At 41.3% G+C, this 15,818-nt stretch overlaps 1 protein-coding gene across 1 annotated transcript; it reads left to right on the forward strand.

Moving 5' to 3' along the window:
- The first annotated feature begins 1,208 nt into the window (after positions 1–1,208).
- On the forward strand, positions 1,209–9,985 carry LOC121546337. The gene is made up of 6 exons (XM_045215483.1): positions 1,209–1,684; positions 2,695–2,825; positions 3,026–3,199; positions 7,493–7,657; positions 8,207–8,318; positions 8,551–9,985. Exons 1-6 carry the CDS (start codon positions 1,408–1,410, stop codon positions 9,516–9,518), a joined length of 1,827 nt encoding a protein of 608 aa, XP_045071418.1. The 5' UTR covers positions 1,209–1,407; the 3' UTR covers positions 9,519–9,985.
- Positions 9,986–15,818: the final 5,833 nt, after the last annotated feature.

Below are 15,818 nucleotides of genomic sequence, written 5' to 3' on the forward strand. Positions count from 1 at the left end.
AAATTTAAAAAATGTAAATACTGTATAAGCATGGGATATCAACCATTCAAAGTTGGCCTTAGTGGGAGTTATCATAGAATTCTATAGGAGTGACCTTACTGAGTAAAAAGTATTTGTCATCGTCATTAAACACAAGTCACAGTCTCGGTACTGGTACCCCCTGTATATATATCCTCATTATTGTTATGTAATTTTCTTGTGTTACTTTTTATTGTATTTTTTACTTTATTTATTCTTAACTCTATTTATTGAACTGCATTGTTGGTTAAGGGCGTGTAAGTAAGCATTTCACGGTAAGGTCTACACCTGTTGTAATCGGCGCATGTGACAAATAAAATGTGATTTGATTTGATAATTATGGCTAACCCTGCCCATTTCCACAATTGATCTTCTTAAAATGTGATTTTAAATCTAACCCTAACTAATGATGGCCAAGTTTGATGCGTTGGTCCACCATACTTTCGGCACATTTGGGCGGAAGTGTCTGGGAACTAGAGTAGGTGTAACATGATATCACATTAGAGCGTATGCCATCCTTAAGGACAACATGTCACTCTTTATAAAGCACATGTTTATATCATATTTGACATAGTGGGTTATGTCACATTTGACATGGGTGATTATGTCACACGGTTATGCCACATTTATTAACCCTTTATAAAGAATGACATACGGTTATAGATGCTTTGTAACACATGTAGTGCTTATGAAGGCATTATGAAGCCATTATAAGCTGAACGTCATTTAAAGCGGGACCGAAAATTGTGTAGGGTGCAATATGTATGTCCAAAATGAAAATAAAGTTTGGATTTAAGCTTATTGGGCACTCTTTAAAGGGCTGCAAAATTAGCAGCAAATTCCTCTGGGTGTAAACTGTGGATTTGAAACTAAAGTTACCCTGAATAGAATGGATCCCCCTTTTACTGCATACAGACAATAATGTAAGGTGCAATCAATTATAGGAGTATGTCACACACAAAAAACATTGTTGACCATTTAGGATTGAAAAAATAAAATAAAATAAAAATATCTTATAGAAATAGTTGTAATTATTGCTTGTATGATAACTAGTATAAAATACGATAATTCTGCACATTTTCCTTTTCCAACATTTTCGCCCTTATTATTAATTTACAAAGTAACAGGAAGGGACACCTATTCTGAAGGATTCCAAAAATCCGTGACCTGGAAATACTTAGCTAGTTATTCTTGCCTGCTTCACAGTGATAAGAACAACGTCCACGTTAACGTTTTTATTGTTGTGATTTAGACGCTTGTTAACACCCTGGAACTCAAAATATGACTAAATTAACTGCACCGCATCACATACTTACCCCAGGTCATCTTTAATTCGCGTTGGAGAGAGTGTTTGGTTGTTATCTAGGCAACGCTAACAAGCTGCTAACAATGGCTAACTGTATGATTTTTCACACTCAAATAGCCTCTATCATGGAGGTGTTAGCGAATGCAGCCGTGGCAGAGATCTGTAAACTCGTAGACGACGACTATGCAGTGTTTCGTTTGGAAATAACTCAAAGCCAGAAAGAAAACAGGACATTGCGGAGGAAACTACTGGAACTGAAGGTGGCACGGGAGCGCGCAGAGAGGACAATGCGAGAGCGCGTCTTCGCCAGTCGTCCCAGTAGTGTCAAGATCCTCGACCGATACAGAGGAATGGCAAGAGGTACATTTTGCAGGAGGACGAGGGTGCGCTGCCTGATTTTAACTAACCTCACCTAGTATTGGCAATACTATCTTCGTCCTCGATTTGTGGAAACAGGAGTCTCATAAAATGTCTGTGTCCAGTTGCAGGGGGTCCGTTTTATTTTAAAAAACTGAACATTTTCTAAATTAAATCTAGTTTTTGGTCCATGAAGTAACCTAGACAGGTGTCTGTCATTATGACATTAGACAGTTTGGGGTGGACTCACCTGTCTCAATCAATGGTGGAGTTCATTTTGCCCTGGTAAGTGGAGATTAATTTAAGGACATGTAAGGTCTAAAATGGCCAAACTCCGCCTACCCGGGGCACCGGGTCATTCAGAAAGAACTCGACCAGTGAGCGAAGATTTGAAAAAGACAGGATGGCGGTGGACACATTGTTGGATTAGTTCATGGACCGAAAAAAATATTTATTTTAATAACGTTGCATTTTCTAAATTCAAACGGACCCCCTGCAACTGGACAGACATTTTATGAGACTCCTGTTACCACGAATCGAGGATGAAGATTGTATCGTCAATACCAGGTCAGTTGAAAAATCTCTGGCTACGTTTTGTATAGCCACACCTGTAACTACCAGTACAATGGATACCAAAATGTTTTGGTTAAATCACATTATCCGGTGTTACAATCTGTAGCTACCTCTGCACATGTGTTCAGATGTTTTATTCAGAATTGGATCTTGGTCAGTTTTTGGATAGTATGCAGTAATTCCCCTAATTACTTAGCTATCTTGCACAAAGACACTATCATATTCTAACCAGATTCTTGATTTACTGCATTTCTTATTATTTACTCAATTAAAACAATGTGATGCATGTAACATAATCAACAAATAGTTTATCAAGAAGTTATGAGAAGTGTTACCTTACATCCTTGCCAATTCTGGACAGTGTCAATAGTGTACAATATAGTGTTGAGCATTGACAGTACCTAACCTAACCACCTCTTTCCCCCCAATCACTCTCTCAGGTGAAGGACATCTCACTGGAGGCCACAGGAGCTTTGTGAAGCCAACGGGACACAATACATGGAGAGAAGACCAACCAATCACTGTTGATGAGGGGAGTGGAATCTCAACCCAGCATGTTATGGTGATAGAGGTTAGTGTAATATTGTTGTATTTATAATTGAATTACAGTTCCTTTGTAAATCAACTGTGTCCCGTTTATTTCAGAAAGGCTCCCCTCAGCTATTCACTTGCTTACATGTACATCCTTATTTATCTGCCATAGGGGAGCTTGTGAGACCCTACGACAACTCAACTCACGTACCGGTAATAACCTCCTCTCTGTCTTGTCAGTCTACAGATGCAGAGGCTGCAGGTCCTGGGGTCAAGCAGGAGAGGTCTGAAGGAGAGGAGGACCCACGGAACAGCAGAGACATTCATTCTGGAGCGGATGGAGCGCACCTTGAAGCCACGGAGGACCCCACCCCCGCCTCAGCGCAACCCAGGACCCGACGCAGCATCACGGAGGTCAGTGGAACGCCGAATGCCATCCTGAAGTCAGAGACAGACACCAAGACTTTAACTGTAACACACAGGCTCTTACACACAGGATCTGACCACAGATCAGACCCAGAGAGACTGGGGCTGGGGATACTGGGCTGTCCTCCTGCTCCTGGCTCAGAGTATTTACCGGTATTTCACCAGAGCCAGAGGACTGTTCATTCCCGTGGTGATAGTGATGTGTTAGACACTGATGTTGATGATCCGTCTTGTTCTTACACTACAGAGATGGACCCTGGCAACATGCCCTTGGGTTTAGAGACACAGACTGATCTGTCTAGAGGGGACTGGAACCAGTACAGTAGTAGTCTATACTCTGATGGGCATCTAGATAAGAAAGGGGAAGATCGGGTCATAGAGGAAGTGAAAGTGGAGGGCGACGGTCCTCCCACATGGAATGCAGATAGTCACCTAGGAGACGGACACTCACAGGGCAGATATTTCTTAGATTACAGGGGAAGCTTAGAGACAAATCCAATTCTAGAAACCCACTCCCCTTTACACTCGTTCAGGGATCGCGACCCAGTGTCCACCTCGATGGGGCATTCCGATTCAAACGGCCGCAATCTTTTCGATCAGGTATTGAAATCAAACGACAGGGCTAGAGCCCAGGCTCCGGGAGGGGGAGCAACATCAGGCAATAGTAGAGAGAAACGGTTCCTCTGCATGTTCTGTAACAAAGGCTTCAGCTGCTCCCAGAAGGTGGAGATCCACCAGAGGGTCCACACAGGGGTGAAACCCTACAGCTGCCCCCAGTGTCACATGCGCTTCACCCAGGCTGGTGACCTGAAGAGGCACCAGAGGGTCCACACAGGGGAGAAACCATACAGCTGTACCCAGTGTCACATGCGCTTCACCCAGGCTGGCAGCCTGAAGAGGCACCTGAAGGTCCACACGGGAGAAAGGCCGTTCGTCTGTACACATTGTGGGAAGAAGTTCTCAGAGAGGACCTACCTCAGGATACACCAGCAGAAAAAACATTCCACTCTATAACATGGAAACCATTATACTTTATAGCTTATTACATCAAACCCTGCATTAAAGACAAAGGTGAATTTTCATTGTCGTCAGCAGAAAAGATCCACAGATGCATTTGGAATAATGAGATTAACAGATTTCAGTGTTGAATATTCCTGGTTAGAGTATTGCATCCAGACATTGTGTGATACAGTATATAAGTCACATATAAGCCTAAAAAGTCTGTTACATATTGTTTGTACTGTGTAGGCTATATAATATTCACAAATGCCTATTTCATTACTTCCATTGAACTACTTCATTTTTTTCCCAAGACACTTTTAAAGTGAAAATGTAAGCAGTATCAAGTTCATGATTATTTTTATGGTGTATTTAAAACGTGTTTATGTTCAATAGAATGAAAAGTCCCATTTTGTGTTTAAGACATGATTGAGACTCTCTTTAGTATACATCACATCTGATCTCACCCTATTCTGCATACACCAGACAGTGCTTTTATAACCAATATACACTTACTAAATATACCTACACATACCCACACACTAACAAACACCTACTGTACATGTCACAATAGTTTAGTCAGGTTTGTCTGATGACTTGATTAATCATAGTGGACTTATATTTACCACTGTGTAACTACAGTATAGGACTCAAACGCAGTGGGGATGGGTAAACACTCCGGGGCCATACTTGCAAAAATTAGAAAAAGTTTAAGTTTAAGAATCAGGCCATTAAAATCGTTTACGTAGTGGCATGTGATCAAAGGCTTCACGTTAGCTGTTTCCATTACATAAACTTGCACATTTAGTCCAATGCTAATCTCCCCAGGTGGCCTTGATTCTTTCCTGTAACAAATTCTGTATCTACAAATTAAAATCGTCAACGTAGTTGGACGTGTTCCAACACTTGTTCATGGAAGCGTCCTTAACAGAAGTATAACAGCAGGTACTGATAATCAAAACAACTGCATCACGTGTATTTGACTGACTGGTCAAATTGCTTTCTGTGTAGAGTGCCTGGCTCCATGTAATTGTCGCAGATTGTGGTAAGGGTTCGAATCTCACATTCGTTTTTACACCCTTTGAAATTCCATTTATTTTGTGTTAAGAAGGGACGTAGCCAACAGCTTGAAAATTAAGAATAAGAATGAATTTAATAAGGAGCTACTTTTTTCTTTAGCCTTGCAGACAAACACACTGCTATTGCCTAATAATCATATTGCATAGGCTATATTATATGGGCGTGTACACCTAAATGTAGGCCTACAATATTTTATATGCATTTTTATAATCACCTACATCGTCACATATGCGTTATTTGAATCGAGGACGAGCGTTACAAAGTGTAATAGGTTAGGATTACAGGTTGCACTCTCACTATCATCCTACAGATGGCAGTATTGCAGTTATTTTAAATAGGTTTGGAGTCCGGACTCGAACCCAGGCTTAGCCTACTGTATGTAAAATATTCCAAATCGACAGTCTTAATGGAGGAAAACACTTGTCTATATCAGATGGTGAATTACTTATATTTGACAAAGTCATCTAACTCTCTTTTTCTCATATTCTGTACTATAGTAACTCCGATCAACAGTACAGCTAAAGCCTACATTCATTCACATCATATAGTGTCCTCCTTATGCTATAATTTATTAACGCATATGGGATTTTGTATGGTTCAATTCACTTTGACAATGTGAGTTGGGCTATAGACCTACATAAATAAAAATTAATCACTGCTGGAACCCTCTCATGTGAAATCCATGAATTCAATGTAAAAATGCAGACCGATACATAGGCTACTGGCACCGCTACATAAATAATCAACGCTACTCTAGTATAGGCTATATCATATAGACGTGTAGGTTGACACTTACATGTACAATGTTATAAATGCATTATTATAATAATCCACTTCATCACATACAGTGGGGAGAACAAGTATTTGATACACTGCTGATTTTGCAGGTTTTCCTACTTACAAAGCATGTAGAGGTCTGTAATTTTTATCATAGGTACACTTCAACTGTGAGAGACGGAATCTAAAACAAAAAATCCAGAAAATCACATTGTATGATTTAAGTAATTAATTTGCATTTTATTGGTGAGTATAGCCAGAGATACTGTAATATAATGACCTCTGGCATAACGACGTTAACGCAATGTTGCATGTTCGGCTGCAAACTTGACATTTCTCGAACTGCTGCTGCAAGCAATCCTAGATTGACTAGCTAGATTCGATTCAGGCCTGTGACACCATTGCGGTTTGTTGCGCCTAGTTCATCGTATTTGTCAGACTCAGACATGAGGTAGCTACCACCATAGCTGCATTCATTATTTAGTTTTGCCCTTGACAATAACGTACAGAATACACTTGTATGAGTTACAACCTAACTTGCAAATCCGATTTATCAAATAACGTTAAATAACCAGTAGTGAGCTTCCACCGAACTAAGTAATGAGCTAGTTAGCTAACTTAGTTATCTAGCTAGCTATGCTAACAATAACTAAAACGTTAGCTAGCCTGCCTCGATAGCTAACATTATAGCTAGCTTGCCTCGCTTTATCAAAAGATAGCTACATAACCAGCAATAACGTTAACGTCGTTATGCCAGAGGTCATTATATTACAGTATATCTGGCTATACTCACCACCACCGAACATTGCAGACTTGGAGACTGACGAACTCCAACCACCTTTCCGCATACTAGGGTCCTTCCGCAGGGCATGCAAACCATATAACTTTCGCTGTGGAGCCATGGTCAATCCATATAGCGCTTTTCAGTTTTAAACGGCGGTGATCCTTTGAACGCATTAGAGGCGATGAAACAACAGAGCCCCATTCTAAAAACGGGAAGCGGAGGGGCAATTTGCACGTGGAGCTTGGCAAAAGTGGGGATGGGTTGTTGACATAATTGTAATCCAAAACCAACTTTCATTTACTCATTGTGATGGACTGGGTTCCAAACTCCGTTTTTGGCAACACTGACATTATGACCAAAATTGTCCTATTTACACTTTGTAGTCAATTTTGACACTAACATAAATGTTTGTGACTCATATCAATGGCACATAGGCCGTTTTCAATGGGATTAGTTGCTTTTTATGGGAAGTAGCTCTTTAAGATCTTTGATAGGCTGATATGGAAATTGTTACAGGAAATAATCAATGTTCCCAAGTATGGCCCCTTACATGTTGAAAGTGTGCTTATTACCTGTGTGTGCCTGTGTACATACCCGAGGGAGTGTATGTCTGTGTAATCTGTATCACCTGTCTCTTCCAGGAGGAGGAGGGTCCAGAGGTGCTGCTGGTGAAGGAGGAGGGGTGTGAGGAGGGTCTGGGGAACCCTGAGGGGACCATGGTCATGGAGGACAACCAGACTACACCTCCTCCTGAACCCACAGAGGAACCAGCTGAGCAGCACAGGACCACACACAGTCTCACTGAGGTGAGCCCACAGTGAACTACTGTCTGTATGGTATTAGGTCAGGGTCCGTATCCACAAAGCCTCTCAGAGTAGGAGTGCTGATCTAGGATCAGTTTAGCCTTTTAGATTATAATGAATAAGATTATATGGAAAGATCCTAGATCAGCAATCCTACTCAGATTCTTTGTAGATACATTTACATTACATTTACATGTACATCATTTAGCAGACGCTCTTATCCAGAGCGACTTACAAATTGGTACATTCAACTTATGATAGCCAGTGGGACAACCACCTTTTTTTTTTCTTTTTTTTTTTTTTAAATGGGGGGTGGGGGAAGAAGGATTACTTTATACTATTCCAGGTATAGATACAGGTCCAGGTATTGATTAATTTTGTCTTAAGTGTGGGACCATGCCTTTGAATTATCAAACCATTAAAGAGTGTAAATTAATCAAATTAACTAACATTCATAGCAATCCCTCATTGCCCAATCAGAAGATGCTCCATAGCAGGGTGCTCATATCAGATTTCTTGATCCAACATCCTCTCACTCTGTATCTCTTACAGTCAGTAGACATGGAGGATGGGAAGCCTGATCTGCTGCTGGTCAAAGAGGAGACAATAGAAGACGGAACAGAGAGCATTGATCTGCTGAGTGGACTAAAGATGGGGGCGCAAGGTAAGGGAGAAATACATATAGCCTACATACAGTAATAGATCTTCAATGGGAACAGTGATGCGCCTGGCAATTTTTTTCTTCATTCATAAAATAAAATAAATACAACCTATGTTTACATCCAAAAACACACATTATAATGTATGAACTTGACCAGGTAAATGACAAAAAAACTAAATATGTAGAGTTTTCTCTGGCATGTTTGTAAAGTCTATTTTCTAACCTCTTCCTGCAGGTAATTGGCTGGAGGCTAACAGAGGAGACTGGGTGGCCATCTTGGATTCCCACACCCAGACAGGTGCAGCCAAGGGCCCTGGGGACGACATCATAGAGCAGGCCAGGACCATAGGCGACATAGTGGAGGTCAGTGGATGGGACAGCGTCCTCAACTCTGCGCTGCAGTACAATACTGTTAACCACAAACAGAAACAGACAGTCAAACACAAAACAACATCCGATCTTAGTCTCCATGACAGCAAACTGGCTGAGACCAGGCCAAGGCGTAGATTTGGTCTGCAGGGACAGGGAGGTGTCCGTATGTGGCGGGAGAGAACAGACACAGACTCGGCTAGCAATGCTCCGTCCTGCTCCTATAGTTGTGATTCAGACAGACTGATGGCGCCTCAGGTTAACCCCCTAACAGGTGCTGCCTTCAGCCTGCCTTCTATAGGATCTATCAACTGGAACATGGACCCTGCGACAACACAGACACTCCCTGGCCTTCATCCTCCTCACACTCTCCTAAAGTTAAACCAGACCTCAGACAATATCAGTGCCTCAACACTTAATTGCTACACAAGCCCATTGACAAATGACAGTAGTAGAGACGGAATCAGTAAAGGTGGCAGCGCCAAAGAGAAGCGCTTCCCATGTTCATTCTGTTGGAAATCCTTCAGTTTCCCCATAGAGGTGGAGATCCACCAGAGGATGCACACAGGGGAGAAGCCGTTCAGCTGCCACCTGTGCCGGGCCAGTTTCACACACTCGTTCAACCTAAAGAGGCATCATAGGGTTCACACAGGGGAGAAACCCTACAGCTGCCCCCAGTGTGAGAGGAGGTTCTCTCACCAGCACCAGCTGAAGAGGCACCTGAAGGTCCACACGGGAGAGAGGCCGTTTGCCTGTACGCATTGCGGGAAGAGGTTCTCAGAGAGGAGCAACCTCAGGATACACCAGCAGAAAATGCACACGGCCCATGTATAGAGTATAGTGATATGTAATGTAGTACTAGTTAGTTTGTTTGTAGTTAATTCTGTTGGTTGTGGATGTAGTAGGGAACTGGATGAGGTGAAATGAGGAAAGAATGAGTATGATGAGGCAGAGTAGATGATATGGTGATGGTTGGTGTGATGGTGTCTGTAAAAATGCTTCACTGATGAAGGTGACAAATATGTCCCTTTAGGTTGATACTGGTGTTTTATAGTGAGATAATGATAGTGCCTTAATTCACTTAACAAAGGTACATAACATCTGTGTAATGTAATGTAAAACCTTTTCCAAAGTATTCTAAAATTCATTTAATCAAAGTGAGGGTACCAGATTAACAGAAAATGTAAAGTCTTACCATAGTGAGAAAAGTTATTCTACATGTCATGTATCATTTTGTGCAATAAAAGTACTGTTCTTCACGTTATGTGACTGTATGACCATTTTGTTTAAATTAAATAAAAACTGTGCTGACTGACTTGGTTATTTTTGTGTCGTTGCAGGGACTGAGTTTCCCTTATCTCAGTGGAACCAAATCATTATACTTCATTCTTGAATCAACAGATATGGACATTTTTTATAATAAACTCCAATGTTTCCATATTGTTAGGTATTTGAATCACAGTGTTAGAGATGGGCTTGACTGTGGTTAACATTTTATAATATCATGTCATGTTTCTGTGTGTACAGCAAAGAGTTTCTTATATAAACCTTTATATGCTCTTCTGTTCAATTTGTGTTTACAGCCTGCAGTCCATGAGGACCTGCTGATATCCGGTGTTGCTGGCGGGAGAGACTGGACCTCTGAAGCGGCTGGTCACAAACCCTGGCCCCGGATCAGAACCATGGATCAGGAGCCGTCACTCTTCCTTCCTGTCTCAGAATCAGGACGGAACCTCGAGGGACAAAGACTCCACCATCACGCAGAACACAACCAGTGGACAGGGGGACTGAACAACCTCAGTCCTGGTGGTCATCAGAGAGACAGAGGCTCCAGTCAGGGATCCAGTCTGCAGCCCAGACCCTTCTCTTCACAGTCTCAGTGCAGGGATGGAGCAGGGCCTGGAGCTGATAGAGATCGACCCTCCTGTTCCTATGATACAAACAGCACAGTATCCATGATGAACAGAGCAGGTCACCCTGGACTTCAGCCTTCACAGAGAGTGGTGGGAGACCCCCCTGGTGGTCTATCAGCAAGTCTGTCTTCTCCTTCAGGGTCTTGTATACTGCCTGGTGACTGGGTTCATAGAAGGCCTGGACCTGGGTCAAGCCTTCCTCAGTTATCTCGGGGTTACCCCACCAATACAGACAGGGTCAGGATGGGTGTTCTCCACAAGAGGTACTTAGCCTATAACACAGCACACAATCCCAACAACACCCAATTAATGGCTAGAGGTCAAGAAGGGAGCTCAAAGAATGACCACCCGAGGATGGTGGCTCCTGCTTCTACCTCCTCTGGTGTCATTGGGTCACAACGTGGGAGGCCGAGCATTAGGACGGACGCAGACAAGCCGTACGCCTGCCCCACGTGTGGGAAGCGCTTTGCTGAGGCGAACTATGTGAAGAAGCACCAGAGGGTCCACACAGGGGTGAAACCCTTCAGCTGTACCCAGTGTCACATGCGCTTCGCCCAGGCTGGTGACCTGAGGAGGCACCAGAGGGTCCACACAGGGGAGAAACCATACAGCTGCCCCCAGTGTGAGAAGAGGTTCTCCCGCCAGTACCAACTGAATGTGCACCAGAGGATCCACACAGGGGAGAAAAGATGTTAGTTCGCCTGTACGCACTGCGGGAAGAGGTTCTCAGAGAGGAGCTACCTCAGGATACACCAGCAGAAAAACCATTCCACTCTATAACATAGAAAGTAACCATTCTACTTGATAGCTTCTGATGTTTAGATCAAACTCTGTATTAAAGACAATTACACATTTTCATTGATGTCAACAGAGAAAAATCTACAGATGCATTTGGAATAATGATAGTAACAGATTTCAGTGTTGAATATTCTTAAGTAGAATATTGCATCCAGAAATGTTTTGATATACACAGTATAAGGCACATACAGTGCCTTCAGAAAGTATCTCTGTAGCTCAGCTGGTAGAGCACGGCGCTTGTAACGCCAAGGTAGTGGGTTCGATCCCCGGGACCACCCATACACAAAAATGTATGCACGCATGACTGTAAGTCGCTTTGGATAAAAGCGTCTGCTAAATGGCATATTATATTATTATATTATATTCATACACCTTGACTTATTCCACATTTTGTTGTTACAGCCTGAATTCAAAATGTATTAAATATTTTTTTACATCTCACCCCGTCTACACACAATACCCCATAATGACAAAGTGAACATGTTTTTAGAAATGTTAGCAAATTTATTGAAAATGAAATATAGAAATATCTAATTTACATAAGTATTCACACCCCTGAGACAATACATGTTAGAATCACTTTTGGCAGCGATTACAGCTGTGAGTCTTTCTGGGTAAGTCTCTAAGTGCTTTTGCACACCTGGATTATACGATATTTGGACATTATTTTAATAATTGTTAAAGCTCTGTCAAATTGGTTGTTGATCATTGCTAGACAGCCATTTTCGAGTCTTGCCATAGATTTTCAAGCCTGTTTAAGTCAAAAAAATGTATCTAGGCCACTCAGGAACATTCAATTTCGTCTTGGTAAGCAACTCAATTGTATATTTGGCGTAGCTCTATTCCTTTTATTTTTATCCAAAAAAACTCCCTAGTCCTTGCTGATGACAAGCATACCTATAACATGATGCAGCCACCACCTTGCTTGAAAATATGAAGAGTGGTACTCAGTGATGTGTTGTGTTGGATTTGCCCCAAATATAACGCTTTGTATTCAGGACATAAAGTTAATTTATTTTACACATTTTTTGCAGTTTTACTTTAGTGCCTTATTGCAAACAGGATGCATGTTTTGGAAATTGTTTTTCTTCTGTCCAGGCTTCCTTCTTTTCACTCTGTCATTTAGGTTAGTATTGTGGGGTAACTACAATGTTGTTGATCCATCCTACATTTTCTCCTATCAGAGTCATTAAACTCTGCAACTGTTTTAAAGTCACCATTGGCCTCATGGTGAAATCTCTGAGCGGTTTCCTTCCTCTCCGGCAAATTAGTTAGGAAGAACGCCTGTATCTTTGTAGTGACTGGGTGTATTGATACACCATCCAAAGTGTAATTAATAACTTCACCATGCTCAAAGGGATATTTAATGTCTGCTTTTTTTTTTTACCCAGCTACCAATAGGTGCCCTTCTTTGCGAGGCATTGGATCTGTGTTTGAAATTCACTGCTCGCGTGAGGGAGCTTACAGATAATTATATATTTTAGGGGTACAGAGATGAGGTAGTCATTCAAAAATCATGTTAAACACGATTATTGCACACAGAGTGAGTCTATGCCACTTATGTGACTTATTAAGCACATTTTCACTCCTGAACTTATTTAGGCTTGCCATAGCAAAGGCGTTGAATACTTAGAGTCAAGACATTTCAGCTTTTCATTTTTAATTAATTTGTAAACATGTCGAAAAATATAATTCCACTTTGACATTATGGGTTATTGTGTGTAGGCCGGTGACACAAAATCTGAATAAATTCAGGCTGTAACACAACAAAATGTGGAAAAATTCAAGGGGTGTGAATACTTTCTGAAGGCACTGTATAAGCCTAAAAAGTATACATTGTGTTTGTACTGTGTAGGCTATATGATGTTTACAAATGCCTGTTTCATTACTTCCAATCAAATACTGCCTTTTTTTCCCAAGACACTTTTAATGCGAAAATGAATGCAGTTTATCAACGTGGCAGGCTGAGCGTTAGGACGGACGCCGATAAGCCGTACGCCTGCCCCACGTCTAGGAAGTGCTTTGCTCTGGAAAACTATTTGAAGGAGCACCAGACCATTCACACCAAGGAGAGGCACTTCAAGTGCAAACTATGTTACAAGAGTTTCTCCTTTCAGAGTAACCTTACCTGACATAGGAGTGTCCACAACGGGGAGAAATGGTAGCAGTGTGGCTTGAGATGTATGCAGGGGATATCTGGGAACCATTCTTTATCTGACATATTAGAGTTATCATGTGAAGTGTCTTGGGGTAAGAGGGTAATTAACCACATACCCCTCATTACCCTTTGTTAACTTGTGATTTGAAACATGCTTGTGTAAATACCTGTTTTTAGAGAGACAGTCAACCTAGGCTAGAACAAGGACAGTTGAATATTTACCTTACTGAGGTGATGTAGATGGAATAAAGTAATTATATTATTTTCTACTCTATTCTTGCTAACACACTTATTTCTAAACAAGTCTGCTCTCAGCTAGAAAGATAGTGAATGGTAGAGAATGGCGGGTCAGAAAACAAGTCAGTCTAGAATTTGTGTCTGACTCAGGACGAACTGAAGGAGGTGGAACTGGAAGCTGAGGAAGGAAGATGACAGAAGCGTATGATGAAGTGGATACTGAATACAATGGCGGTAGAATCAAGGAGAATTGGAGTATTGTTCAAAAGAATGGAAAACGGAGCAAAGTAGGGTACAGTGATGAGAATGATCCTTCGTATCTAGTAGGAGTACGGTTTGTTAATAAGGAGCAGCCGAGCAGAGTACCAATCTGGAAGAAACCTTTTGAGTTATCCAAACTGGTGGAGAGAGTGCTGGGTAAAGTGAAGGATGTGAGGATCACGAGAGGCGGGCTTGTTTTGATTTTTTGTGAATCTGCGGCTCAGAAGGAAGGTGCGTTCTGTCTTAATCGATTTGATAAGTTTGAAGTGTTGTGTGTGTCTCTTCGGAACAGGGCACCCCTCAAGGGGGTTATATCTGCCGTTTCGTGGGAAGTTGATTTGGAAGAGATGAAAAATATTCCTGGAGTGATTGAAGCACGTCAGATGAATCGTGTGGTGAATGGGGGAAAAGTAAAGAGTCTATCTGTTCTTTTGTTTTTGAAATGGAGTCTCTCCCTAATGAAGTGCGGTTAGGGTATATTAACTACAGAGAGAGCATTTATCCCAAGACCAATGCAGTGTGAACATTGTAAAGCTTTTGGTTGTAGAAAGTGTTTGCAGAAGGGAGAAGCCGAGATGTACAAGATGTGGAAAATATCATATTAAGTGTTATAAAAGTGAAGAAAATGTGACATGTTGTAATTGCGGTGGGAATCATGAAGCCACGTCTTCTGAATGCCCCACAAGGGTCAAAGAGAACGAGGTGGCCAAAGTCAGGGTTGTACAGAGCATTTAATATGCAGAAGCTGTGAAAAGGGTTGAGGGTTTGAATGTTGCACGAGAAGAGTCCATGGTAGTGGATAGGCCTTCACTGCAGGCTGCAGGGGTTTTCTTAAACCAAGAGGATCCTGACATTTTAAAGGTTAAAAAGCTGGACTTCGTGGCCTTTATCGCAATGGTGATAAATGGCACTGCCAAGGAGGAGAAAATATATTGGAAGATAGAAATCATTGTGATTGCGGCAGAGCGGTTCCTGGGGCTGAAAGATTTCACAGCAAAGGAGTTACATGGAATATTAGCAAAAGCCATTCCAAATTCTCAGTTCCTAGAGCCTGAGAAGGGAGATATGGAGAACTAAAAGAAGGAAGAAGAGGGAGTTTTGTTTGTTTTGGCAATGTACTATTTTTATTAGGGTGGATTGTTCGTGTCACTAAGTACGGATTTATTTATTTTATTTTTGGTTTAAAACCGTCCAGTTGGTGGCGGCAATACAACTTTTTTTATTTTTTATTTTTTTTTTTTTTTTTTTTCGGGGGATGGATCAGCTTAATATTGCAGATAGATTGTATCTTCTATCAATGTAATTGTCTGCATCACTTCCAATCCCCCATGTTTTTTTTATTTTTTATATATATATTCCCCTTTATTACTTTTCAACCCCACCATCCTTTCCCTACTTGGAGTAAATTAGTGAACAACAACGCCCAGGCCTCTACTTCGGTCTATACTTACTATCTACACCTTATAGACAGAGTTAATTTTACAATAATTCTATATCTATCTATATATATATATATATATATATATATATATATACATATTTATTTTTTGCTCCTAAACTTCTTCTACTCTCAACCTCTCCGATCATTTTCATGATGTCCATCCGGTTTGCTTCTAAATGCCATATCTTTCTAACTGTGCTCTTTCCCAAAAGCTCCCAACATACAACCTATATACTTATTATGGACACAGTATGCTTACATTATTAGCTATCTTTGTTATTATTTGTTGTTATTTGTTATTAGTCCCATCCTTCAACTCTATTCAA

This window comes from Coregonus clupeaformis, unplaced genomic scaffold (assembly GCF_020615455.1).
Source record: "Coregonus clupeaformis isolate EN_2021a unplaced genomic scaffold, ASM2061545v1 scaf0456, whole genome shotgun sequence".
NCBI lineage: Eukaryota > Metazoa > Chordata > Actinopteri > Salmoniformes > Salmonidae > Coregonus > Coregonus clupeaformis.

Bases quoted from the DNA above. Each gene is read 5' to 3' on its own strand.
- LOC121546337 (XM_045215483.1), top strand. From the start codon at position 1,408: ATGGCTAACTGTATGATTTTTCACACTCAAATAGCCTCTATCATGGAG. The intron at 3,200-7,492 runs GTCAGTGGAACG...TGTCTCTTCCAG, and splicing joins CCCGACGCAGCATCACGGAG to GAGGAGGAGGGTCCAGAGGT. The intron at 7,658-8,206 runs GTGAGCCCACAG...TATCTCTTACAG, and splicing joins CCACACACAGTCTCACTGAG to TCAGTAGACATGGAGGATGG.